This window comes from Drosophila hydei, unplaced genomic scaffold (genome assembly GCF_003285905.1).
Source record: "Drosophila hydei strain 15085-1641.00,03,60 unplaced genomic scaffold, DhydRS2 tig00000333-arrow-arrow-pilon, whole genome shotgun sequence".
In the NCBI taxonomy this organism is placed as follows: domain Eukaryota; kingdom Metazoa; phylum Arthropoda; class Insecta; order Diptera; family Drosophilidae; genus Drosophila; species Drosophila hydei.
In genome coordinates, this window is record NW_022045711.1 from 437,376 (window position 1) to 463,405 (window position 26,030).

General features: G+C 41.6%; 2 protein-coding genes across 13 annotated transcripts in view; both read right to left on the bottom strand.

Annotated features, from left to right (window-relative positions):
• LOC111602433 (probable Ras GTPase-activating protein) overlaps positions 1-5,118 on the bottom strand; it is a 58,513-nt gene extending 53,395 nt beyond the window's left edge. For all 8 annotated transcript variants that reach the window (XM_023319490.2, XM_023319484.2, XM_023319488.2 and 5 more), the window contains exon 1: positions 4,798-5,118. In XM_023319490.2, the coding sequence (XP_023175258.2) occupies positions 4,798-4,876 (79 nt within the window). In that variant the 5' untranslated portion in view covers positions 4,877-5,118. The remainder of the gene's footprint in view (positions 1-4,797) is intronic.
• Positions 5,119-7,483: 2,365 nt separating this feature from the next.
• Positions 7,484-26,030, bottom strand: part of LOC111602432 (inositol-trisphosphate 3-kinase B) — a 32,123-nt gene continuing 13,576 nt past the window's right edge. The window contains exons 1-6 of one of the 5 annotated variants that reach the window (XM_023319474.2): positions 18,728-18,849; positions 11,563-12,553; positions 10,310-10,559; positions 8,763-9,031; positions 8,593-8,703; positions 7,484-8,136 (exon numbers count right to left, since the gene is read on the bottom strand). In XM_023319474.2, coding sequence (XP_023175242.1) covers positions 7,732-8,136; positions 8,593-8,703; positions 8,763-9,031; positions 10,310-10,559; positions 11,563-12,489 — 1,962 coding nt within the window. In that variant the 5' untranslated portion in view covers positions 12,490-12,553; positions 18,728-18,849 and the 3' untranslated portion in view covers positions 7,484-7,731. Of the gene's footprint in view, positions 8,137-8,592; positions 8,704-8,762; positions 9,032-10,309; positions 10,560-11,562; positions 12,554-18,523; positions 18,850-20,394; positions 20,879-26,030 lie in introns of those variants that run through there. The other 4 variants (XM_023319473.2, XM_023319477.2, XM_023319471.2 and 1 more) reach the window with 4 other exon arrangements.

The window sequence follows — 26,030 nt, forward strand, 5'->3', positions numbered from 1 at the left end:
ACAGCGAACACAAAGATCCGCTGTTTGCAGTTGTTTGGGGAACGCGGAAGAAAAGGGGAGTGCCGGAAGGGAGGACGGTAGGCGGGGGCGAGGGGCGAGTTGGAGGGGCCTGTGGGCCTGGGTGTCTCTTTCAAAGCCTGCTTGGGCCTGGCACCGACGAAACGCGACGACGCGTCGTCCCAAACAACACTTGAGGAAAAAGTGAATTTTTTCATAGAAAGTTGCTGGGCAACATTAGCGACGTGGCGGGGCGACCGATTGCCGATACTTGAAAATAGAAAATAAAACAAAAACAACAACAGTAGCAGCAGTAGCAGCAACAACAACAACAAGTGTGCCGAATGCCGAATTCTGCTGCAGCCTGTTTCACTTTCCACCGTTCCATTGCAGTCGCAAATCTGCTCGGCCAGCGCATTGAACTTTCTACCGACAGGTGGCGCTGCAGGCATTGTCGTTTAACCCACAAACCAAATCGAAGCAACAGAAGAAGCGGAATGAGTAAACGGTAACAAAGCGACTGCACTTTGGCTACAACAACAAAAAAAAACTAACGAAAAAACTGTGCCACGGCGACGCGTCGCTAATGACGCCATCGCCAATGGTCGCGTAGATTTTACGAACTTTACGATTTCTCTCTCGTTCCCTCAACTTCCTCTCCCTCTCTCTCTCTTACTGCCTTACACTCGCTCACTTGTTTACGCTATCGTTCTCTCTCGCTCTAGCCTTCCTTTAATGCGCGTTAACGGGCTTTAGAACAAAACGAGTCAAAGAATGATCTAGCCAAGCAAATGGAACGACTAACAGATACCCTAACTTGAATTGCCCAACAGCTACGATCGTAACTAGCTAATTTTGTTACTAGAAGATGCAGATGTAGATTAAGCTTCTATTTATATATTTTATATAAGATCAGTTTCCGTCTCGAGTGAGTAACAGAATATATTTTGAACTTGAGCTGGAATCGCTACTACCCCAGTGAGTTGTTGATAGGGTATATTCGTAGTGAAATGGCGAATGGCTTGAAAACCATTTAGCTTAGATCGAATAGCGCTGGCTATGCGTGGCCCAAGAACCGGGCCAACTCACCAACCTGGCCAAAAGCAAAGACGAAGACGTGTGAACGTCTCTCTCTCTCTCTCTCTCCTTCTGTGTGTGTGTGTTAACCAAGACGGTCAAGTGACATGCAAAGCGAAAGCGCGGCTAACAACATGAAACATGAAGCAGCTAACAAACATGACAGAAATGATGTCAAGCCAGCGGGCACACAAAACAGGAACAACAGCAGCAACAACAACAACAACAGCAACAACAATAACAACAACAAACAACAACAGCTGCTGGTAGCAGAGTCGGTCGTTTGCTCTCTGTGTGTGTGGGTGGGCAAAGGCAAGGCAAGGCTAAAAGGCTGCTAGAATGTCACAAATGACCTTGACACAGACACACACTCACTCAAAACACATGTGTGTGTGTGTGTGTATTAACACACCTTCCTTCCGCTGCGCGCACACTTCAATAACTAAATGAAAAAAATAAATATAAGAAAATGTTATCATGGAGCAGCGCGAGCTTTGCCATTTGCCATTTGCCATTTGCAACTTGCCTTGAAGCCTTTTTTCTTACCACTTTGTCATGCCACGACTTTATCGATGGGTAGCAACACCAACAACTACAACAACAACAACAACAATCAATTGCCAGGCAATTTCAATACTTCTCATTCGTATGTTAAGTGATTCCATATTCGAAAACGAGTTGATTCGATCGACTCTAGCTGAAGTTCAAGTAGCTGCGGCTTAACCAACTCCATAATACCTGTTCATGTCAGAGATTTATGTTTTCCGCCTTTAAAGGTCTGTCTGCATAGCGGGACAGACCAAGATCTGTGTGAACATTAACATGCTCCTAACATAATAATTAGCTAAGAAGCAGCTCAAAGTGCTCTGCCAACTATGAATAGCAAATAAACAAGGCTTAACTTGGAATATAAACTAACATTTGCTATGAACTTTATCTTGAGGATAATGCACTAGAGGCTATTAAGAGAGGAAGAGAGACGGAGAGAGAGAGAGAGAATGGCGGAGAGAGTGATATATATATATATAGAGAGAGAGAGGGAGAGACAGAGAGATAGAGTAATAGAGAGCAAATGTATTAAAATCTACCATGAACTTTATCTTGAGGATAATGCACTAGAGTCTATTTAACAGACAGAGAGAGAGAGAGAGAATGGCGGAGAGAATGATAGAGAGAGAGAGATAGAGTGATAGAGAGCAAATGTATTAATCTGCCATGAAGTTTGTCATGAGGATAACATGCTAAAAGTAACTTCATGGACTTAAATTCATACCATGCACATTTAGTAACAGCAAAAAAAGAGAGGGCCAGAGAGACAGAGAGAGAGAGAGAAAGATTGGGTCTCTATTATTGCTTCAGCCAGTGCAATAAATATTCGATCTACTGCCAAAGCTTTCAGTAATAATAACATTTATCTTGCGCTTTATCTGCGCGCTAATCGCATTGTTTTCTTCCAAGTTATTATTATTATTATTAAACAATAGAGCTGATATAATTCAATTTCAAGTTTATCAAACATATTATGTATATTGTGAAGTTATCTTATTTGCTACAACTCTCGATCTCGACAACTCAATAACATATTGTAATAATACTAATCTGAGTTTCAAGTTCATTTGAAATATTCATCAATTCCGTTCACGAAAATAGTAGTGCAACATTTAGTGATAAGCACAATATTTTGAATACAAATTGATACGAATACTGAAATTAATAAAATAAAATATTTAAAATAAAAATATTTATTTTATTAACTCAAGTGAATCAAATTAATCAAATTTAGTTGTTCATAAAAATAGTAGTGGCTGCCAAAACAGTTGACAAAAAATAACTGTAACATTAGGCTAACATCATATCATTTGCTTTGCCTATATTTATTTGTCTTCGGAGGAATTTTGCGCTGCTTAGTTTGATGGCTTTGCACTTGCCACAGCTGTCTAAGCATTGCCCCATGGGTTTGTTCAGTTTTATTTTACTGTAGGGCAGCACTGATATATTCATGAGTGCCACTGTATATATGTATATATATATATATATAACATGTATATATATTTTAATATCATTATAATTCATATAGAATAAGCCATACCTATACTATATTTAATTATATTTTTAAATTTTTATAGCTTTATCGATGAATAGAAATTGTTGTTTTTTAAGAATTTTATAAGCATAAAGGAAATGCAAGAATAGCTTCAAAAGAGAATTAGTTAGTGTGTATATGTGTTGTGTGCGTGTGTGTGTGTGTGTGTGTGTTTTTGTGTTTGTGTATTTGGCCTTGCGTACCAAGCAACCCCTCGAACTGCAACAACAACAGCAGCAGCAACGACAACTGCAATAAAGTGAAGCGGATGAGCGACAGGTAAAAATGCTAATACCAGATAACGGCAAACGGCAACAACAAACAGTGACAAGCTGCCCAAACTAATGTTGTTGTTGTTGTTGCTGCTGAGAGGCAGCCCTGTTGAGTTTTCCCAGGCGAAGCAGCTTTGCTTGCATTTGCACAGGTGCTCAAAGAGAGAGTGAGAGAGGCAGAGAGGCAGAGCTAGATAAACACAACAGCATCCGCAACACAGAGCTGAGCTGAGCTGTGCTGCCACCCTGCACATAGAGTTGCCACTTTAGGGTTGTCAAGCAATATGCAAAATGTTGACTCAAACTTAAAAGTTTTCACTTTTTCCTATCATTCTTTTCCTGCCTCTTCCTCTGCCGTTCTGGTTGAGCATTTTTTAATGGGTTTTCTTGAATTTGATGGCTTCACATTTTGTTGCCTTTTCGATCATCGAAAATTGGAGCGAACATCCGCTCAGCAGCAGCAGCAGCAGCAGCAGCAGATGCCATTAGCAGGTGTTGGTAGCGCTTTAGAGTTAGTTGAATGCAATAATGTGAACTTTCATCTGGATTCAGTGTGACATGGAAACGTCTATTTCTTTCTAGTGAAATACTCTCTATCAACAAATGATTCACTTTTCGAATAACATTTATATATATTACTCTTAAGTCCTATATCAATTGATCAGATTTTTGCCCACTCTTCGATACATTTTCCATGTCTGATTTATCCCTCATCGCCAATCCCTCAGAATCAACGATATTACGTAAACTCTATTGTTCGCCTGGCAAATTCTCTTTCGAGATTTGTTCATCATGCCCAGCCAATGCAGACTAATCTATATCTAAAGCTAACAAGCGAATGCATCATGGTATTGCATTAGGTTCTTCTGTGACTAAGTGCGGCAACTAACTATATATATGTGTATTAAGTATATATATTAATATATATATATATATATATATATTATAAGATCTTTATACATAAGTTTGGATATCAGTCGAATCGGAAACTAGGCCAAGCTGGATCAAGGCATGAATTTATATAATACATTAATCAGTAGAATCAGTCAGTAGATAGATAGATATAGATACAGATATATACATAAGTATATCTATATCTGATCATTTTCAAATTAGCTCTGCTTATTTTACTATTCCATAATTCCACATCTCCTATATTGTATAAGACGACATCTTATACTGTATAAGACAAGCTAAACTTTGGCTCGCATCCACATTTGCTCGCCGTCTATTCGTGCGTATCTTGGGATCTTGAGAGCAAACTTAAATCTATAAATAGCCATAAGTAGAATGCAATTCAGGGTGGATGGGTGTGCAGGGCGAGGGGCGTTTGCCTAAGGATTGCGAATTTATGGGGTTTATGCTTACCGCACACGTCCAGCCAGCCCTCGACGCGACTGGGGTAGGAAATTGCATAGGCGCGATTCAGATACGTGCGACGTCCCATGATTTCGTCCTCTTTCGGGTGGGTGTTGTTAACGTTTCCTTTTGGGATGCTGCCACCGCTCTCTGTCTCTCTCTCACTCTGTCAGGCGCGCTCTCACTCTCCGTCGCTCTCCGGTTTGCGCTCTCTCCGGTTCGCTATAGCTGCTGCGGCTCGTTATCTTTCGGCTTATCGACAAGTTGTCGAATAGCTGCTGCTGCTGCTGCTAACTATTGTTGTTCTTCTTGTTGTTGTTGTCGTTGTTGCTTAATTTGAATATTGATTTTGTTGTCTCCGTCGGCTTGCCATTTATTTGCTATATATTTTGATTTTATTGCACTTGTCTTTGACCAAAAAAAAAAGAGTAAAAAACTGATTCGACGTCGAGTTTTAGTTTTAAGTTCCCACTTGTTGTTGTTGTAGTTGTCGCTGCTGCTGTTGTTGCTGCAGCCTTCTTTTTATATTTTGTTGATTAAAAGCTTAACAAAAGCCCGATTCAAGAGCACAAGAAAACAAAAACAAAACACACAAAAAAATATGTATTAATCACGATTTTTGTTTTATTTGCTTTGCCTTTTTTTGTTTTTGATTTCTTTACGCACGGCTCAAGCTCAATGCTGATTCTCTCTCTCCCTCCCGCGCGCGCCTTGTTCTTCTCTTCACTATGTCCGAGTGCCTGTGTGTCAGTGAGTCCGTGCGTGCCTGTGTGTGTGTGATTATTTTTTGAGCTATTTTAGCCTTTTTGCCTTTAACTCAGACCGCAGGCAATTTGAGAGAGACACAGTGAGAGAGAGAGAGCAGGCGGAGATGCTTCTACAAATTTGTGTGCCGCCCCCCGCGCCCCTTGTGATGCGTGACAGTTGTTGTTGTTGTCTATACACACACATACATACATATAGACGCATGCACATATATATGTACAATATATTGTTAATATTCTGCGATGAAGGCCGGTCGGCGCATATTGAAGTTTTATTTATTGTTGGTGCCGCTGTTGTTGTTGTTCTTGTCGCGCCAACGAAACCAGAAACTTTTTTTAACAGTCACAGGCGCTGCTCACACAAGTATAAATATATATAAATATAAATATATATATATATTTATATATATTTATAAGACTATGTATACACGTGCATGTGTATGCGCTTTTCTGTGTATTATTTTTAAATATATGAAATGCGACAGTGGCTCGCACTCCAGCAACAAAACCAAAACACTTGATGAAAACAATTACCACACTTTTCATTCAATGAAGAAAAAAAATAAAAAAATTCAACACACGCTTTTTATTTTGATATTTTTGAAATGCACGTCAACTGCGCGCAAATGCAGCAACCAACATTTAAAACGGAAAACAAGTGTAACAGCTCGATGCGTGCGCGTAACGACGCGCGACGTGCCAACCGCGCAGCAACAAACATTAACTAACTAATAAACAATGTGACCGCAGCAGAGCAAGCAAAAAACACACCAAACGCAAGCGATTTTAAAACTACTAGACTCAAGAAAAATACCAGCATTTTGGTATTTTTTGTGCACTAGCAAACAGTATGCCACGAGAAGTAAACTGGTCACAGCTTGAAAGCAAAATGCAAAAGCACAGCACAAATAAGCTTTGCAGGGATTGATTTTTTAAATGGCGTGCTTAAACGTTATGCATAAAATGCCGTTTGACTATAGTACTTACATTTCAATTATTTGATACTATATTTTTTATTAATTCAAAAAGTATGCTACAAATTAGATGCATTAGATAATGAAAATCCTATTCTTTAATATAACTTCGACTTAAGAGAAGCTGCAATAAAAGTTAAAATTGCGTTGCCTACTTTTTAGGCGGATAGAATAAATGCGCAATAGAAATATTTGCAGAGCAGAGACTGTCAGTAGAACCTGGTTTTGCATAAGCCGTTCTCTTTTCTGTGGCACGTTTTAGTATGTGCAGCAACTACTGAGAGAGTAAAAAAGATGCACGTGAAGGTTCCACTCCACCATTCGATTTAAGCTGAAGGGAATATTTGTTGCCTACTTTTAGGGATGCAATGGAAACACAGACTGCCAATTGGAACCTGGATTTGTCTTTAACGATGTCGGCTTTAGCAGAAGCGAAATATTTGTTGCTCACTTTTAGGGCTGCGCCATAAATGCAATCCCAATTAAAACACATGAATCGAAAAATTCATTGAGATTTAAGAAAAAAAATATGTTTTAATTGTTAAACGGTTTACATGAGTTTTAATAGTGCACATAATTAGTAGGTAGTTATTAGAGAAGATAATCGAATACACATCAAATTAATAACATTATTTATAAGTAAGTAGTTGTTGAACTTTTTGTTGTTAAAGTTTTTGCTACGCATTTTTCTGTGCAAATTACAACAGCAACGCGAATTTTTCTATATATATTTATATATATACGAGTATGTATATATATGTATATATGTATGTATGTATATCTGTGAATATATGTATATATGTATATATCTATATATATATATATATATATATATATATATATGGGTATACGCATATTGTTGTTCAGTCTTTGATTTTAAACTTAACGGGTTAAAGAGAGAGAGAGAGAAAAAAACAAAAAAAAGTACATATATATATATGCATACAACTAAGTTTGGATTATGGTTAATTGATATTTGATATTTGATTTTGTTTTGTTTTTGTTTTTGTTTTTGTTTTAACACATTTCTGTGGAATGTGCTAGGAAATGTCCTTGTCGGGGCGCAGCCCCATGGAACGCTTCAGTATAATCGTAAACTAAATAGTTCTATATAAATATATATATATGTGTATATATATGAGTGTATATATATAAGTCTATATATATATATATATATATGTAAGATTGATTTTATGCTTTGCCCTTTACACTTTGCTGGGCTCCTCTTCCTGGCCGCTGAAAGCGGGTGCTGGTGAAACCGAACCGGAACCGGAGGCTGAACCAGAGCCAGAGCCTGAACCGGAACCGGAAACTGTGCCAGCTGCAGACTCCATTTCATTGGCCGCCTGCAGCTCGACGAATATATCAATGAGATTGTTGATGCCAATCAAATAGCCATCCTCATGATTGCCCACCTTCCAGGCCGAATAATGATCGATGCTCATCTGCGGCGGCAGTGCCACCGTCTTGGCAAAGTCAATTAGCCAAACGCTGGCGTGCGTCTGATCGTGAACGAACAGCAGCGAGCTGCCAATCACCTCGTGCGTCTGGAAAAACTCAGAGACGGCCAAAGTGGCCCTTATGGCCCGCAAGCGTTGTATATACCGTGGCTGCAATAGAACAACAGAGAATTAGGGCTAAGGGCAGTCTAAACTAATATTCGGCTAGTCATATATTTGATAACGTTTGAAAGTGCAATCAGCAAATCGGAACTAAAATATCTATGAAGCCATTAAGAGTGCTCTAGGGAGGAGTGTCCGACTAGGAGATACCGTGAAGCCGGCTCAAAGCTGCTATTTATGCGGATATTGAATCATTTTTGCTCTAGATGGAGTTTCTTGAGGAAAAGTTAAGTACGTAATATTGGCATTCAGATGTGTCTCCAGCTTTTATAGTTTACAATATGACTGCAATCATACGGCCACGTCTCGATGGGATCTGTTCTTCTGTTTGCACACAAACACCAAGGCCATTCCTAGGTCTATTTTTTCGTTTTCAAAGGCTTTGTCCTTCAATACGACAGAATACCCTCTATAGAGTTACTAATGAGATAAGTTGAAACGCACCAGAATATGTGGATGGCCGCTAAGGAACTCGCCGAAGGCCAATTTGATTTGTTCGCGTGACTTGGTCGTTTTGAAATCTTTGGAACTGGTGCCGTCGCTCTTCTTGATGCCCTAGAGAATGGAGACGATTAATTATGGCAGCTGAGCAGAGTGGGCACAGCGAGGCTTACCTCAATGCGAAAACCCAACGTTGCGGTGCTCGAGATTGTCTCTCGCCAGACCATATAGCGGGGCTTGGTCACCGCCTTGGCTGCGTGCTCCTCGGCATTGGGCGCCTGGGCATCGATTTGTATCATCTTGTCGTACATGTCCTTGCGCAGCTTGGGCTTCTCCTTGGCCTTGGACAGCTCCTCCTCCAGATAGGTGCGCACACCCACTTTGCAGTCCATGACACACGGCTGCACATAGTCGCTGAGCAGATCCTGCAGCTGCAGATAGACTGAAAGTAACGATTATTATATATTCATATTACTAACTGATAGCACGCAATCAGTCAGTCAATCAATTAGCCCATAAGTCAATCATGCAGTTAGTCACTTAGTCAGACAGCGAATAAATCAGCTCTTAAGCCTTTTAATTCTTTAGTTAGTAGTTAATAAGTTAGAACGTCAATCAGAAGAAGTCGAAGGCATTGATCATTCAGCATATATCAATCAGTCTATTGGTAGTGCATGACTCCATCAGCTATCATATGTTTTAGCAGCCATCAATCATTTATATTGTCTATATGTTGTCAGTCAATCAATCAATTAGTAAATTAGTAATGCAATCAATCACAAGGAATATACGTCATCACTCATATGACTCGCCAAGTAAGTCAATCAGTCAATCAGTCAATTTGTTCGATTCAGTCAATCAGTCAATCAATCAGAATAAGTCGAAGGTATTGATCATTCAGTATATACAGTCAATCAAGACACTGATTTGATCAATCATGTCAATCAGTCAATCAATCAGTCGGTTGGTTAGTGCATGAGTCCATCAGCTATCATATTTTTGAGCTGCCATCAATCATTTAGCTGGCCATCAATCAGTTAGAATATAAATCAGTCGATCAATCAACCAATAACCAGCAATCAGTAGTCAATCAACCCACTGATTGTCCCGTAAGTACAGGCAATTGATCAATCAGTATTTATGTTGTCAGTCAATCAATCAATTAGTAAATTAGCAAAGCAATCAATCACAAGGAATTTACGTCATCTACTCATACGACTCGCCAAGTCAATCAGTCAATCTGTTCGATTGGGTCAGTATCAGTCAATCAGTCAATCAATCAGAATAAGTCGAAGGCATTGATCATTCAGTATATACAGTCAATCAAGGCACTGATTTGATCAATCATGTCAATCAGTCAATCAATCAGTCGGTTGGTTAGTGCATGAGTCCATCAGCTATCATATTTTTGAGCTGCCATCAATCATTTAGCTAGCCATCAATCAGTTAGAATATAAATCAGTCGATCAATCAACCAATAACCAATCAATCAACTCACTGATTGTCCCGTAAGTACAGGCAATCCCTGAATTGATCAATCAGTATTTATGTTGTCAGTCAATCAATCAATTAGTAAATTAGTAATGCAATCAATCACAAGGAATTTACGTCATCTACTCATACGACTCGCCAAGTAAGTCAGTCAGTCAATCTGTTCGATTGGGTCAGTATCAGTCAACCAGTCAATCAGTCAATCATTTATAGAAATTATGCGACTTACGTTCGCCATCCTCGCTGGTCACTTGACCCTTGTAGACGGGCACATATGGACGCAGGACATCCAGCATGAGCACCTGGAAGCATTCCTCCTCCTTGGGGCAGAGCTTCTTGAGGACGGTGCCCGGCTCGGGCCCAGCCTTGAAGTTACCCTGATGACCCGCCAGCTGCACCCATGGATAGCGCTGCTTCTTGTACGTCTGAAAGAAGGGCGTCCATTGCACAATGTTCCTTATTTTCCGCCAGCCAGAACTCTGTCAAAAGATAAGAAGCAAACCAATGGAACAGTTAAAAGATAGTTGAGAATGAGAAGAGCATTGAGACCGTCGCGTAGTCTAGTGACTGTTGTAATTGTTCGCTGGATGGCGGCACGTAAATAACACGTTTGAGCGAAAACGTGAATTGTTAGCACTCCCAATGGACCCGCCTCTCCACTCAGGCATCATTAAGAATACGAGGCGATAAAAGCTTATGGCATTAAACGGGACCAGTTATAAGATCTATAATGACGTCGGTGCTTACGTAACTAGTGCTTAAGCGCTAAGTGCCGGCTGGATAAGTCTCGAATGACGCCGGATAGTTCTTGAAGTCAGTAACAGTTGTAACATCTGTAATGACGCTTACGTACTTAGGTAACTACTCTGTAAGTGTCCGCTTGGCGTCGCATAAGCTGCGGATATGTCTCAAGTAATGCCGGTAAGTCTTGTGGCGGGTTTAATGAGGTCGGCATGTCGATATGCCCGTTTAAGATCAGATAGCAATAGATGGCGTCCAACTTCAGCGGATAGAACTAAATCTAGGTGTCAATGTGATTCAAGCGAGCACAAAGTTGACGTCGAATTATACTAGATTAGTATCGGATATGCGCTGGAGAACACCGGATAGTTGCGGATGCGGATAGATCTTGACGTGTGGCTAATGACGTCAATGCTTAAATAGCAACTGGATAAACGATGGATATTTATCAAATCAGCACTTAATTAAGGTGTTTATGCATTGAATCACTGCTGTTTATTATCCAATTGCGCCGGATACATTTTTGCAAGCGTATCCAACGACATCGATCGATGTGCTCAGCTAAACAGCAGATGAATCGTATTTAGATTAGAGAATGCTTGAGGCCAAATATATTACACGGTTTGAATGGCTCCAGCGTCGACAACAAAAGCACTGGATAAATACTTTAAATGTGAAGCATATGATTTGAATGTGCCGGATAATGCCGGATAAGCGCAGAGCAGTCAGCCTTCGTCTTACCTTTTTGGTGCCGCTTGCTGCGGACCCACCGGTACCGCCTGAGCCGGAGCCCGTTGCCGTTGCGGACGAGGCTGCTGATGTGGATACATCGGAGTCCCACTCGGAGCTCAGATCATCGCTGCTGGCGTAGCCATAATCCCTTGGCATGGGCACCTCCAACAGCGACTTGGAGTACTGTATATAACCCGGGCAGAGGCTTTGACCCAGCGGCGAATGACTGCGCCGCGGCGGCGACATCATCATCATGGGCAGCGAGTTCTGCTGCGAGAGCTTGCGCCCGCCCGCCAGGCTGACATGCTCGCCCGGATTGGCTGTGATGCTGATGGTGGGCATCGATAGTTTCTTCTCGGCGCGCTGCTTGATGCCATGCGCCTGGGCGAAGGCCAGGCTGCATTTGCGCGGCTGCATATTGTTGCCGGATAGCTTGCGCCGGAAGGTCTTCTTGATGGCGCCGGTGGATGTGGCATTGCTATTGCCGTCCAGGTCAGGCTTCTCGGCCTCGCTGTCGCCATCTTCGCTGTCGGCTGTGGGCGGTGTCTTGCTGATGCCGATGCCGGCGCTGCTGTTGGCCGAGCGACCTGCATCGCTATCGACGCCATCGTCGTCATCCACATCGGCGTCGGCATTGTGATAATCTTCGTCGTCGAAGCGCAGCTTGGCAATATCCTCGGGCAGAACGTCCGGGAAGTGAAGCAGCTTGACCGTAACCTTCTTGCCCGCCTCGTTGTAGTACACCTCCTTGGCGCTCATCCTGTCAAAGTCCTCGTAGATGCGCACCTGCGGCGACGGCGGCGGCGTTGGCGGCGTCGTCGGCGACGTCGTTGGCGACGTCGCTGCTCCTGTCTGTCCGTTCACGTTATTCGCACTGCTTACGGCGGCTGCTGCGGGCGGGCGTGTGAGTGCGCACACGGACATTTTACACGACATGTGACGGGCGTCCACGCGGCGTCCACTTACGCATCAGACGCACTGTCTCAACCGGGCGCAACAACTGCACAGAAAAACCCAAAAATCTAAGAATCAATGCTTGTTGCTGTCGCTTGTTGCTTGTTGCTTGTTGCTTGTCGCTTGTCGCTTGCTGCTGCATTCGAGTTGATTGATTTCTGCGCATTTGCGAACCTGTTCGCGCCTTAGCCAACCACAATTGACCCACCGAACGACCCGTCGACAAGCCAACGCACCTGCAGCTATTAGCTTTCTGAATACCCTTTCCAATTGTGGAATGTATCAATATTTGAGACTTTACTGTCAAGTAAAGTCAAGTTCTTTGCATCACTTAGGAGCGAGAGAGAGACAGAGGGAGAGAGCTACAGAGTTATTATGATGGCATAGTTAGATCAGAGAGATGGATCAGAGAAAGGAAGAAAGAAGTGAGAGTGAGAGAGAAAGGGAGAGGGAGAGAAAGGCATTGAGAAAGACGAAGAAAGAGAGAGAATAATGTGAGATGACAAAGGGAAAGAGAGGAGTTCAGGCAGCCTGTTCCTTAAGCGTTTCTCACGATTTCTCTTAAACTTTTTCCCTTCTGTTACTCTTCCTCTATCTCTCCCTCTTAAAGCTTCAAGTCCTCTTAAATTAACTTTTACTTTCAGCCAGTTAAACGGCTTAATAATTTGGACTCCACAATAGCCTGTATTTGTTGTTTATCAAGCACTTAACACCTTTCTCATAGCAGGCCCAGAAATAGACTCTAGGCATCTTCAACCTAGTGATATGAAAGACTCTGCTGGCAGCCTAGAAGGGTCTGGGACCTTTTGGCCTAGACTCAGCAGCTCAGACCCCAACGGCTTTGAGCAATGTTCTACACACATAAATTGCAGCATGAAATAATTGTTGCATAAGAACAGTTATAGAAACAGTCAGCACATTCGCTAGTCGGTTTGGCTCCACCTCAAATGTCTTTTTTTTTGGGTTTGTTGTCGAAGTGTGGTTGTCGTTGTCGTTGTCGTTGTCGTTGACACTGTGGTTGTTGCATTGACGCACACATCAATCAAAATTGATTAAATTTAATACATATGTATGTGAGAGCAACAACAAACGAAGCGCACGCATCTAAGTAGGCATTGCAGGAGCGTGCTGGCATCTCGGCACCACCATCTGCGGCTCGCTTGCAAAACCACCGAAGCCAACGAAACCACCTTAGATACATATAAATACACATCAGTGTGCGTGCGAACTCTTTAACCACAAAACAAGAAAATTCGAATACGTAACATAAACCAAAATCGGAACTAAACGGCCCAAGCCGAGTCGGGGGCAAGGCAAAAGCGAACAACAACCGCATTATGATAATAATGGAAATGGTAATGCCAACAACAACAACAACAACAACAACAACAACAACCACAATAGAGTATCTAGAATGGAAACGCAGCTCTCCAGTTACATATAGACACACGCACACACACATGCTCCATCAGCAACAGCACCGAATGCCAAATACAGTGATCGCTAGCTAAACTGGAATAAATTTCAAGCTCCAGACACCTTTGCAAATCGAAAAAGAAAATTCACTATGTTTCACTATGCTTCGAGACCAAATGAGATAGATAGATAGATAGGAGGACGAAAAATAGCAAGTGGATAGAAGGATAGTTGAAGAGAAGATAGAAAGATGGATAGAAATTAAAATAGATGGCAAGTTTGATTCATAGATAGTTAGAGAGATGGATAGATAGATAGATAGAAAGATGGAAGATAGTAAAATAGATAGAAAAGAGGATAGAGGAATAGTTGGATTGATAGATAGTTAGAGACATGGATAGATAGATAGAAAGATGGAAGATAAGATAGATGGAAAAGAAGATAGAGGAATAGCTGGATTGATAGATAGATAGAAAGATGGAAGATAGTAAAATAGATAGAAAAGAGGATAGAGGAATAGTTGGATTGATAGATAGTTAGAGACATGGATAGATAGATAGAAAGATGGAAGATAAGATAGATGGAAAAGAAGATAGAGGAATAGCTGGATTGAGAGATAAATAAATAGAAAGATGTATAGATAGCTAAGTAGATCGATAGATAGAAGATAGACAGATAAATCGAAAAAAAAGATAGATGAATAATTGCACTGATAAATAGTTAGAAAGATAGATAGAAATATGTAAAGATAGATGAATATAGATAGAAATATAGATATATAAATATATCGATAGAGAGATGGATCGATAGATAGATAAGAGATAGAAAACTAAGTTGACAGATATTTGAATTAATGTGAAATATTTATATGAATAAAAGAATAGTTGGAAAGATAAAGGGACAGACGGAGAAATATATAGTAGATGGACTCAAATAGTTAGAAAGGCGAATACATATCGAGATATCGACACATAAATTTAGATCATTTCTGATACGGATATTACCTACATACGTATACAATGTATATAAACGATATACCTGGAAAATGTCTTCATCTATGTACGGCGCATGTATTCAAATTACGTTTCTATTTTTGGAACAATCGTAATTAGCGGAAGTTTCCTTTATTAGCGAGCGATCACTGTATACTGAAATTTCTTTTGCTCTGCTTCTTGCTCGTTCTCCCTCTCGCTCCCTCTCTTTCTATCTGTATATTACTGTGTGCTGTGCTCTTCGCACCGAAACATTTGACGTCATTTGCAAAAGTTGTACGAGGCGATAACGAAACAACAGCCACAACCACAATTGGGAACCTTGGAACATCGACGTTGTATGCGGCACCTTTTGTATGTTGTGCGTAGTAACTGTGTGTGTGTGTGTGTGTGTGTGTGTGAGTGTGTGTTTGCCCCGCATATAGGCCACAATATGGCGACTATAAGTAGGCCGATCGATATGGAAGCCTCCAGATACACCGGAACAAGCAAACTGCAGCTGCACTCCAGAGAGAGAGAGAGAGAGAGGCACACCAGACGGACAGAGAGACACACAGAGTGCAGCTGGACACACGTCTAAACATCCGTATAAACAGGCACCTAATATATATATATTTATATATATATATAGAGATACTCATATATATTTTTAGTACATACTAGAAATTTCGCTTGTATTGCGGTCGATCGGAACTGAACCGTGTGCAACGGCTGCTGATAAAGGGCCTAGCGTCTAGAGAGCATCTCAATGAACTCACGATTTTTCGATTTATTCCCGATTTCTCGATTCAGTTTGAAAATAAAGCCAAATGCGTATTTGCAATTGATCTCGCTATTTTCTCGTTACAAGAGATTGAGAAATCGTCCGACTTTCGCTAAATATTGTATCTGTATATTCCTAACTGTGTATCCGTGTAGAGTGTATCAAAATTCGTATATGTTCTATACTTTTCTTCGACTCTTTATTCCGTACTGCGAGTATTCTTAACTAAGTTAAAGCTGCTTTGCTTGTCTTGCCTTACTCTTCCCTTCCACTATCTCTATCTCTATCACTATCTCCATCTCTCTCTCACACAGCCTCTCTCAACTCTCTCTCTCTCTCTTTTTGCGATCTTTCCCACACTCTCTGTCTCTCTTAGCTATCTCTTCGTCTCTCTCTCTCTCTCTCTCTCTCCATTTTACACTCCCCCTTCCTTCGCGCCTCACAATCTGTTCGCTGTGCCGCCCTGGATCACTTTCTTTTACATCACTTTCACTTGCATCTCGCATTTATCTGCCTATTCTACCTGCTTGCAGGCAATACAACTCCGTTTTTTATCTGAATTGTAATGCACTTTCAATGAGAGCGATTGTGTTATTGACTCTTAGTCAGCTAGAGGTCTGGACTGCTCTGATTTTCCTCTTTCATATACATATGCAATGTATTTATTGATCTATTCGTTCCTTAATGTCATAGCTGAAGTGGATCAATATATATTTTTATGTCGCTCTCCCTCTCTCTCTGTCTGCTTTTTGTGTCCTTATTTATTTCTGTTCCTAACTCTCTTTAGTCAACTACTTCTCACTCCATTTAATATATTCCTCCATTGTACCCTCTCTCTCTCTCTCTTTCTTTCTCTCATATCTAAATCGCTTATTCCCAATTGATTTTTTGTGTCTATAATCGCTTTCTATATCTTCCTACTTCACAGATTCTATACACATAGCATTGGTCTATCTCTATCTCTCGTTTCTTTTCTGGCATCTGAGTCGATTCTACCAAACAGATCCTGCAGCAGATCACGTTCGGTTGCCATTCCCTTCTATACTCTCTCTCCTCCTCTCGGTCTCGGTCTCGTTCTCGTTTATAGTTTGTTTGGAACACGCTTCACATAGGTAATTTGCCATTCGTTATCTAATGAAAAGAGTTTCGCACATGCCGTCGACGACAACCCGATATAGACCCATATATATGCATATATCTATATATATAGTTGTGGTAATAGATACAAATGTATCCATAGATACAACATGGTGAATAGCTGGGTGTGGGGATACGTAATGCCCGCTCTAACGATCCCACCCCACTTCCCTTTCAGTCCACGCCCCACGCCCACTGCCGCACCCCCTCAGACCATCCACTGCGCAGCCGGACTGCGCTTAATGTGCGGCATTCACGCCGCATAACAATGAAAAAAGCTACTTTTTTTGCGCCATCTATGTGTGTGTGTGTGAGTGTGAGTGTATGTGAGTGTTTTTTTTTTGTTTCTTAACTGCCGAAAGCTTAAAATTAATAAAGTAAACACTTTTTTTTCTATTTCAGTTGCGTCGGGCGGTTGCCATTGACGCACAAATTGCGATAGAATTAGAGGGCTGACAGTGTGTGTGTGTGTGTGTGTGTGTGTGAGCGCGTTGATCGTCATTAAGATCGTTTAAGGCTGCCTATAGCCAGCCAGCGTGTGGGTGGGTGGGTGTTTGGATGAAGCGGTACGTGCGGATATGTATTGAACGATTGATGGTAATTATAGCTAACTGTGTGTGTGTGTGTGTGGGAGGGAGAGAGAGAGGAAGGGAGTGTGGGTATGCGTAAGAGCTAATGGACATGAGTTGCCATTTTTGGGACGTTGGCGCTAAATGAGCCTCAATTGCCAAATTGCGACAAAACAAAAAAAATTTACTTAATAAAAAATGCGACGCGCTGCGAATCAAGCGTCTTTTTATTATATAATTCCCAATTGGTGCGCGCGCGTAGATGAACCGAAACAAGACAACTTAGTTGGCCGGCCGCTTACACCTTACCCCTGCCCCGTTCTCTCTCACTCTCTATCTATCTCGCTCGCGCACTGTGCGTAGCATTCTCCATTGACGTCGGCGTTAAAATGTTTACATAAACTTGAATTAATTTCAGTGCAGAGTCGTTCCCTCTACCCCATCTCCTTCTTTTTCACTCTCTCCTTCTTCTACTCATTCCACGCTCTGCCCTTCCAGTAGTCGAACGCGACGTTACGCAGCGCGACTAGCGCAATTTTTGGCGTACGTCGCGTCGGCGCGTGCTTCAATTAACACTTTTTACAGCAAACAACAACAAGAAGAAGGAGAAGAAGAAGAAGCTGACGAAGCAGACGTAGCGGCGCAACTGCAGCAGCAACTGCGCAGCCTGCACCGTTCGGTCGATTTCCAGCGTTTCCAGCAGAAAAATTGTCAACGTGAAAGCTTTCATGTCAAACAAGCAGCAACAAGAAATACGCATGTACATACATACATACATACATACGTACACATGCATGCATATGCATATATGTACACACATGCATGTGTATGTAAGACAGCAACAACCACACTTCAAATACACAAGTGCACAAACACAGCAACAAAAAAGAAAAAACAAAAACAATACAACAATAAAATAAGAAGACAAAATGAAAACACAAAAACGCGAGCCGAGGCGAAATTTAATTAATTTTTTTTTCACTTGGAATTTTTGCGTTTTTTTGTGTTATATTTTTTTTTTTTTTTTTTGGAAACAAGCAGTCAAAACAGCTCTGGCTAATGTTATTGTTGTTAACGTTGTTCTTGTTTCGTTTGACTGTCTTTTTTTCGTTGTTTGTTTGTCTTGTTGTTTTAGTTACTGTTTCTGTTTGCTTTGCTGCAGCTGCTGGCGTTTGACGCGACGCGTGCCAGACATTGGCTTGAAAAACGCAAACGCAAACGCGCGACCGCGAGAGGAAAATACGTTGGCAAAGGCAGAAGTAAAACACAGTAACAGTAACAATAACAGTAGCAGTAACAGTAGCAGCAGCAGCAGCAGCAGAGTCAGCGGCGGTAGCTATTACAATGATAATAACAGTAGAGCTGTGTTGCTGTAGCAGCAGATGCAGAGACAGAGCCCAGCCGCACGCGATCGCTGCAAAAGCTCAACTGGTCGGGGGACACAGACACACAGTGTCAGAGCCACACAGAGCCAGAAGCGCGACGTCCGCGATGAGCAGCAGGCAGCGACGCTGGCGTCGCATTGCCGCATTGAAGTCCTCACTACAATGGACGCGCGCAACTGATAACAGTAAATAGAGAGCGCAAACAGCTCGAGAGAGAGAGAGAGAGAGAAAGAGCGCAAGAGAACAGCACTATAGGAGTGGGAGTGGTGGAGGTGGTGGTGGTTGAGAGCGTTAGGTGCCGTTGGGTGTTGGAAGGCCAAGTGCCAGACACAAACAATGCAAATGTTAAGTGAAAATGGCAAATGTATGTAGTTTCCAATGGGCAGCGCGCCGGGCAAAGCTCATTACAAGTTGTCTGTCTGTCTGGCTGACTGTCTGCCCCAGTGACGTAGTTGTGTGTGAGAGCGCACAGAATAGTGTAAACAGCTGAGTGTGTGTGAGTGCGTGCGCGTCAGAATGAGCACGACCAAAAGGATCAGAGCAAAAGAGCGCAAAAGCTATGCTCAAAATGGCGCTTGCAAGCTGGAAATGTTTCCAATGCTGGTGGAATATTTTAATATAATATTTTTTTGAATATCGTGTTTTCGTTTCTTTCCTTCCATCGTTCACTCTCATTTTTTATAGAAATTATTATCTGCAAATCTCCACTTAAGTCCATTAATATATTCTTAATAGTAACTTAAGTCGGGAAAATTTAAGCAGCTTATGTATGTATATGTAAATATCCATATGTATATACATATATTAGTAGTATTAATCAACCGCTTTCTCCATTCATTAAAACTTGTGCTTTTGCACTCTCTGCCATCCTCTTTTTCGGCCTCTCTTTGTGTTCAGCACGCAGCTGTTGTCTTATGTTGGCTCAAACTTCTAACTCTGTTACACTCTCTCTCTCTCTCTCTCTTTCTCTCTCGCTCCCTCTTTTAGCAGTTGTAAAGCTTGCACGCTCGCTCCTGCTACAGCTTTCCAGTTTTGAATTATTTTTCAATGAACTTTCCCCTGCTTGCCGTCGCGCACTCTTCACTGCCTTTGATTGCTTCACGCCTGAGCTGCTGCCGCGCTCTCTCACACTATCTCTTTCTGTCCCTGTCTCTCGCAGGTAAGGCCAAGCGCGTCAGCGTCAAGGCGTATGTCGCATCAAAAAGCCTGTGACGTCAATGGCAGCACCAACAACAACAACAACAGCAACATCAACAGCTTTCGGACCGGTCCAACAGTCGAATAATTCAGTGCGACAACAGCGACGACGATGCTAAAGCTGAGGCCGAAGCCGACTTGGCCAATGTTGTGGCTGTCTCTGCTGCTGCTACTGGGCAGGCAGCGACATTGGTGGCAAAACTTTAACCGCAAAGCTTTCAATACGATCGACTTAGCCGAGTTGCGAACCCAACGCAAGCTTTTGCGCGCTGCAACTAAACTAATTAGCGCCTGACAACCAAAGCCAAGGCGAGAGTGTGAGTGAGAGATGGCGAGAGAAACAGGCAGAGCGAGACAAGGAGAGAGAGAGAGAGAGAGAGTGTGGGGGTCTAAATCGTAACAGCTTTTGGGCCACTCGCAGCACCTACCTTCTTCTTGGCCGCCTCGGCCGCGCTGATCACGTACAGATCGACAATGCCCAGCAGGCAGTCGTCGCAGCGGCAGACATCCTCGCCGAATGCCAGAGAGCCCAGGCTGCTCGTTGAGTCCAGCGAATCGGTGCGCCGCAATCGGCTCAAAATGCCAGCAGCGGGCGTTGCGGCTAATGGCATGGCACTGGTACCGGCACCGGTACCGGCGCTGGCACTGGCACCGGCAGCGGCACCAGAACTGGGACCGGCACCGGCACCGGAACCTGCAGCCGCCTCAATTTTACGCGCCAACAGCTGCTCCATGAGCGTGCGCGGACGCGAGGAGGAGGGAAATAGGGCCATGCTTCCGGCCGAGCTGTCTCCCCTAAAATGTGGCCACACTGTACGCTTGGGCAAGTTCTTTGCTTAAGTCTTTTGTTTTGCTCAATGCTTAACACGTTAGCCCGGAACTCGCCTTAACTACGACCAAAGTGCAACATACCTGCAATTAGAGAGACAGAGAATGAGTAAGGAGACTTACGATGACTTTAATTATCCAATTAATTAAATTAAGCCTTATTGCTTTTCCGCTCAGAGTCGAACTAGTCCACAGTGAGCCAACTACGACATACCCGGTACACATAGTCTAGCTCCCTTGGCTAACATATTTTGGTAGACTTTTACAATACTCTTGCATAATTCAACTGATTTTCATATGAAGCAACGCTTTTAATGGGGGTTGTCTCTAGAAAATACTTCTTGGCCTGTATTTCAAGCAATATTAATGCTCGCTCAAGAGGCAAAAGGGTTATACGGGACTCTGTCCGTATGAATCCAACACATTTCGTCTTTATTGAAGTTGAGAGATTTGAAATTGTTAGCTACAATTGGTAATTCCATTGTATATAGTGCTAAAGTTTATTTTGTTAGGGGCACATTTAAGGGCATCATTTCAAGCATAAAAATATAGAAACTTGGAATTTTATATATATACATACTATGCATAGATATACAAGCATATAACAAAGGCTTTAAGGTGCGTGACTAATCCTGAAAACATATCTTCTACGATTATGCAGCAAAGAACACCCAAACCTTGCAGCTAGCTCACTGTGGACCGCAGCTACTTAAGCTCATTTATGCCACGCCAACTGACTTGACAAATTGATATATCTATATAGTGTTATAGTAATATCTAGTAGTGCATATATCTTAAATCTAGGGATCGATCATATAGTTACAATCTTGTTTGAGCTTGAGCCCAAAACTTTGTCAGGTAAATGATTATGGAGCACTTCTTCAGAGTGAGCCAAAATTTGACTATACACATTTGCTGTAGGTGTGATTTTCACACAGTTGTAGAGCCAGGATCTTGCAGTTTTGCAGGTGTATGGGCATTGATCTCTATTCACAGTCGAGCACATCGATTTCTAACTGCCTTTGCCTTTATTTGCTGCGCTTGATCTTAGGCTGCGTAGTCGATCTGTAGATCATTCTCTGGGCCAACAGTTTCTCTTTTGCTATTTATCGGAGTCTGTCTCCAAGTGAAGTGCCACAATTTGTTGTCTGTCGCAGCTTATCGCCAAATGGGGGTGGGGAGCGTCTGCTTATCTAGTTAAGCTGTCTCTCTATCTCTCTCCCTCTCTCTCTATCTGCTGTGTCTGTGGGTTGTGTGGCATTCGAGTAATCGCAGCTGATAAAAAGTTTCTTGTTAATTAACATGAAAGTGCAGAGCGAAGTCTGGAGTTTGAGCTGTGGCACGTATCCAGTTGCAGTTGCAATTGCAGTTGCAGTTGCAGTTGGCTGCGAAAACTCGTCCAGAGCCAAGTCGACTCGAAACTGGCTGCACTCCTGGCCAGACTTTTGGCCAAGGCATCGATTGCAGTCGTCGTCGTCGTCGTCATATCGCCGCATTTATGCGCACATAAAAGTCAAATAATAGATCCAATAGATACTTTGCCACAGCGCAACTCGTTGCAACCAGCCAAACAGCCAGGCAGCCAAGCAGTTGTTGTTGCTGTTGTTGTTAGTCGAATGATTTATAAGCAGTTGTTGTTCCGATACCCTGACCACAGCTTAAGATGAGGCATAGCCCAATTGGCCTGCTCACATGATATATGGCAACTTGTATATGCCTCCACTGACGATCAGTTGCTCTTGCAGATACTGGATATATATAGGACATAATGTAATTTTACCAATCAGTTATCGATCAATCGATCCGTTTTATCATCAACTATGATAGAGAATTGATACCCAATTGAGTATTCTTACAGATAATCCTTGGTTATAAGAGACTCTCAGCAATGACGCTCTAAATAATGATTGATCATAGAACCGATCGTGTCTTGAAATCATCATCATTAGACAGCAGTTTCCCATTGAACTTTATATTGATTGGGCCTGACTGGTGTCTGATAACTATAAACTGATGATCAATGATCAGGAAGGATCAAGCAGAAACAAGTCTGTGTTGAGAGATCTAAAGATTTGCTTAAGCAACTCCGACAGATCTTCTTCAATTTGTTTATTTCGCATCTGCTTCCACTGTAGATCGAGATAACGTTCACTAAATCAATGCACGATCATTGTGAGTTTGTCTTTAACAGATTGCACCGCCTGCTTTCAATGGCCAAATAAATCGCTTTCAATCTAGTTAGCAGTTTAAATTATAAATCATTGATAAAGCGGTCCGATCAGTTGACTAAGCCAAAACTTGTTCCCGCTCAGAGCTACCATGTGCTGATCGTTTCCAAGTTTATAATTCCTGAAATTTGAGTTAGCTGCGACTATCTGCAGCAATTATTTTTCGCATTTATCTGATGCTCGTTGCATATACATAGTATATTGATCTGCAGCTGATCTAGCCTACAAATTATAAGCCAGCCATAAATCACATTTGCTGATCAATAAATATTTCCCAAGCCGAAATTGGTTAAAGCTGACTGGACTCTTGCTAAGTGATTTGTTATCCAAAAATATTTATAGATCAGAAAAATTTCAGCTAATGAGCGTGTAGAACTGTAATTGATCTTTATGGTATTCATAGAGCATTCAAAGAGTGTATAAATGATCATAAAACTGATCGTTGCGCTGATCTTCCACTTAATCTTTTAGAAACTGATCGTAGAAGTTTATATGGGACTTATGAAATTCTATGAAAATAATCTATTTTTGGCCATAGACATATCTAGAAAAAGTAGTTTTACTTTTAGTAACTGATCGTAGAACATATCATAAATAGAAGAAGATCTTCTTAGTGTAATCAGTTTCATGATCAGTCTATTAGATCAGTGAGATCTATAGTATCACAGCTATATAACACGATGTGATCTTATTTGTGATCAGTTCTGCGATCAATGTCATCAGAATGATCATTGAGATCACACATCAACAGATTGAAATTAAGAAAACGAGCTTACGCTATTCTGATCTGATATTATTTACGATTTATGATCGTTGGTCAACTGATAGCTCGCTTTGGTTGGCTACTAATCGCTTGTTGAAGTGCTCTATATGATATATGTGTCGATCTGAGGCGAGCCTAGAGAGATCATTTTTTTGTCTAAGTATCGATCACATGCGAAGGGTAACCAAACGTCGACTTTGGCCATGCACTGTGTCGTTTTATTTCTTATTGCTTTTCGCTCGTAGCGTTGTTGCTTTGTATTGTTGCTGTTGCTGTTGTTGCTGTTTGTTGTTGGTTAAGCCAACTGTCTTGTACTTTTATGGTCGACTCGTCTTATCAATAATTTATGTCAGATTATACCGTTATGTCACAATAAATTAAAGTTGGCAACTTATTTTCCCGGCTGCTGCGATTTTTCTTTTTCTTTTTCGTTTTCGTTTCTGTTTCTGTTTGTGAATTTTGTTTTTTCATTTTTATTATGGCCAAATCTGTCAGTTTAGTGGCGCATTTGGAAAATGGGGAAAATTGAACGGGCCGCACGGGCTGGCTGTGGCAAGTGCCCCGCCTCATAGCCAGTTGGCAGTTGCATGTTGCGAACGAGGCAACCGCATCTGCCTAGTTGCCTGGCTGCCTTGGCTGCTTGGCGTGCGGCGGCAAATTTCACTGTCACGCCTCGTTTTCAATTAACTTGTTGGCGGCCGTTGGTCAGGCCGATAAATCAAATATGCCGCCAGTTGCTGCAACTGCTGCAACTGCTGCAAGCTGCAAGCTGCACGCTGCAGGCTACACAGCAGCTTTTTTGATTTATGAAGATCGCTTCATTTGGCTGCTGGTGCTGCGGCTGCTGTTGCTGCTGCTGCTGCTGCTGCACGCAGCCATGTCAAAGTTTATCTGCTGCTCTGCGATGATTAATGTGGCTAGCAACAATGTAGCAAGCAGCCATAAATGCGCAACTGCAACTTCAACTGCCCGGGCTGCTGTTTATGGCAGTTGCCTAGTTGGCCAGTTGGCCAGTTTTGCAAGGGTCAATCCGTTTGCGTGGTGCAGATACCAAAGTAACTGCAGCGACTGCAAACCTGTATCTATCACTTAGCAAAGTATCTTTTTCCTCTTCCTCTTCTTTCTTTACTGCGCAGCTACAGCCAACAGCTTCAAGCTGCGAGCGCACTCGATCCAGTAGTCTGGCTGCCTCTCTCTCTATCTCAGCGCTAAGCGAAGGATATTAGCTGAACTCTAAAAGACAGTCAAGTTGTCTACAAGCCTGTCAAAGTATCTTAACTATTTCGACTGTTTAATTAAGGCAGTTCAGTATTCTTTAAGTATCTACAAGTTTCAATAATATTTGCTGATCTCTAAGATGCTGAAGTAACTGCAATATGATCGAGAGTCTTTCGAATATTTATTGATCTCTAAGATTGAGTTTGCTTGCTTAAGTATCTATACATTGTACCCTTAGAATACCTAATAGTCTCTTAGATACACTCACGCAAGCTCACAAAGGATCATTTTGATATTTACTTATCGTCAAGTTATACTCAAATCATTCTGAAATACCTTCAACTCGTTCAAAGTATCTAAAGCATCAACTTATCTCTAAGATATCTTCCAGTCGTACGAAAGTATCTATGAGTTGCTCTAAGTATCTTTGGGATATTTGCTGATCTATAAGCCTCAAACTTGATTAAGCAGTTCTAAAATATATATTAATCTTTAAGATTTTAAGATTTATTGAAGTATCTGAAATCTAATATAAGTATCCTAGGCTATACATTCGAAAAGTTGCTGATTTCAAGGAAAGTAGCTACAAGTAGATCAAAGTATCTTAAGCTTCACAGTATCTGCTGATTCCAAAGGTGTCTTGTGTGATCTGCAGATTGATTATTCCAAAGTCTCATTATATAAATATAACTATAAATATTTAAGTATCTTTCAGCTGCAAAAGAATCTATAAGCGTAAATATATAACATATATAAATGTATCTGGAACGTATAGAAAAATATCTTTTACAAATAAGTAATCTGTGATATAATTTAATTCAATATGTTTCAAGTGAGTCATTTCGCGTATCGACATATCATTTATGAAATGAACCTTACTCTTACGAACCAAGCCCGCAACACATTCTTCTTAACAGATAAGGTGGAGTATCTATGTAAAATATCCAATGATATATTTATATTTGTAACTGTAGGTTACAGATAAAGATTATCATTAGATAAGGTATCTTTATGGGTGCTTCAAGGA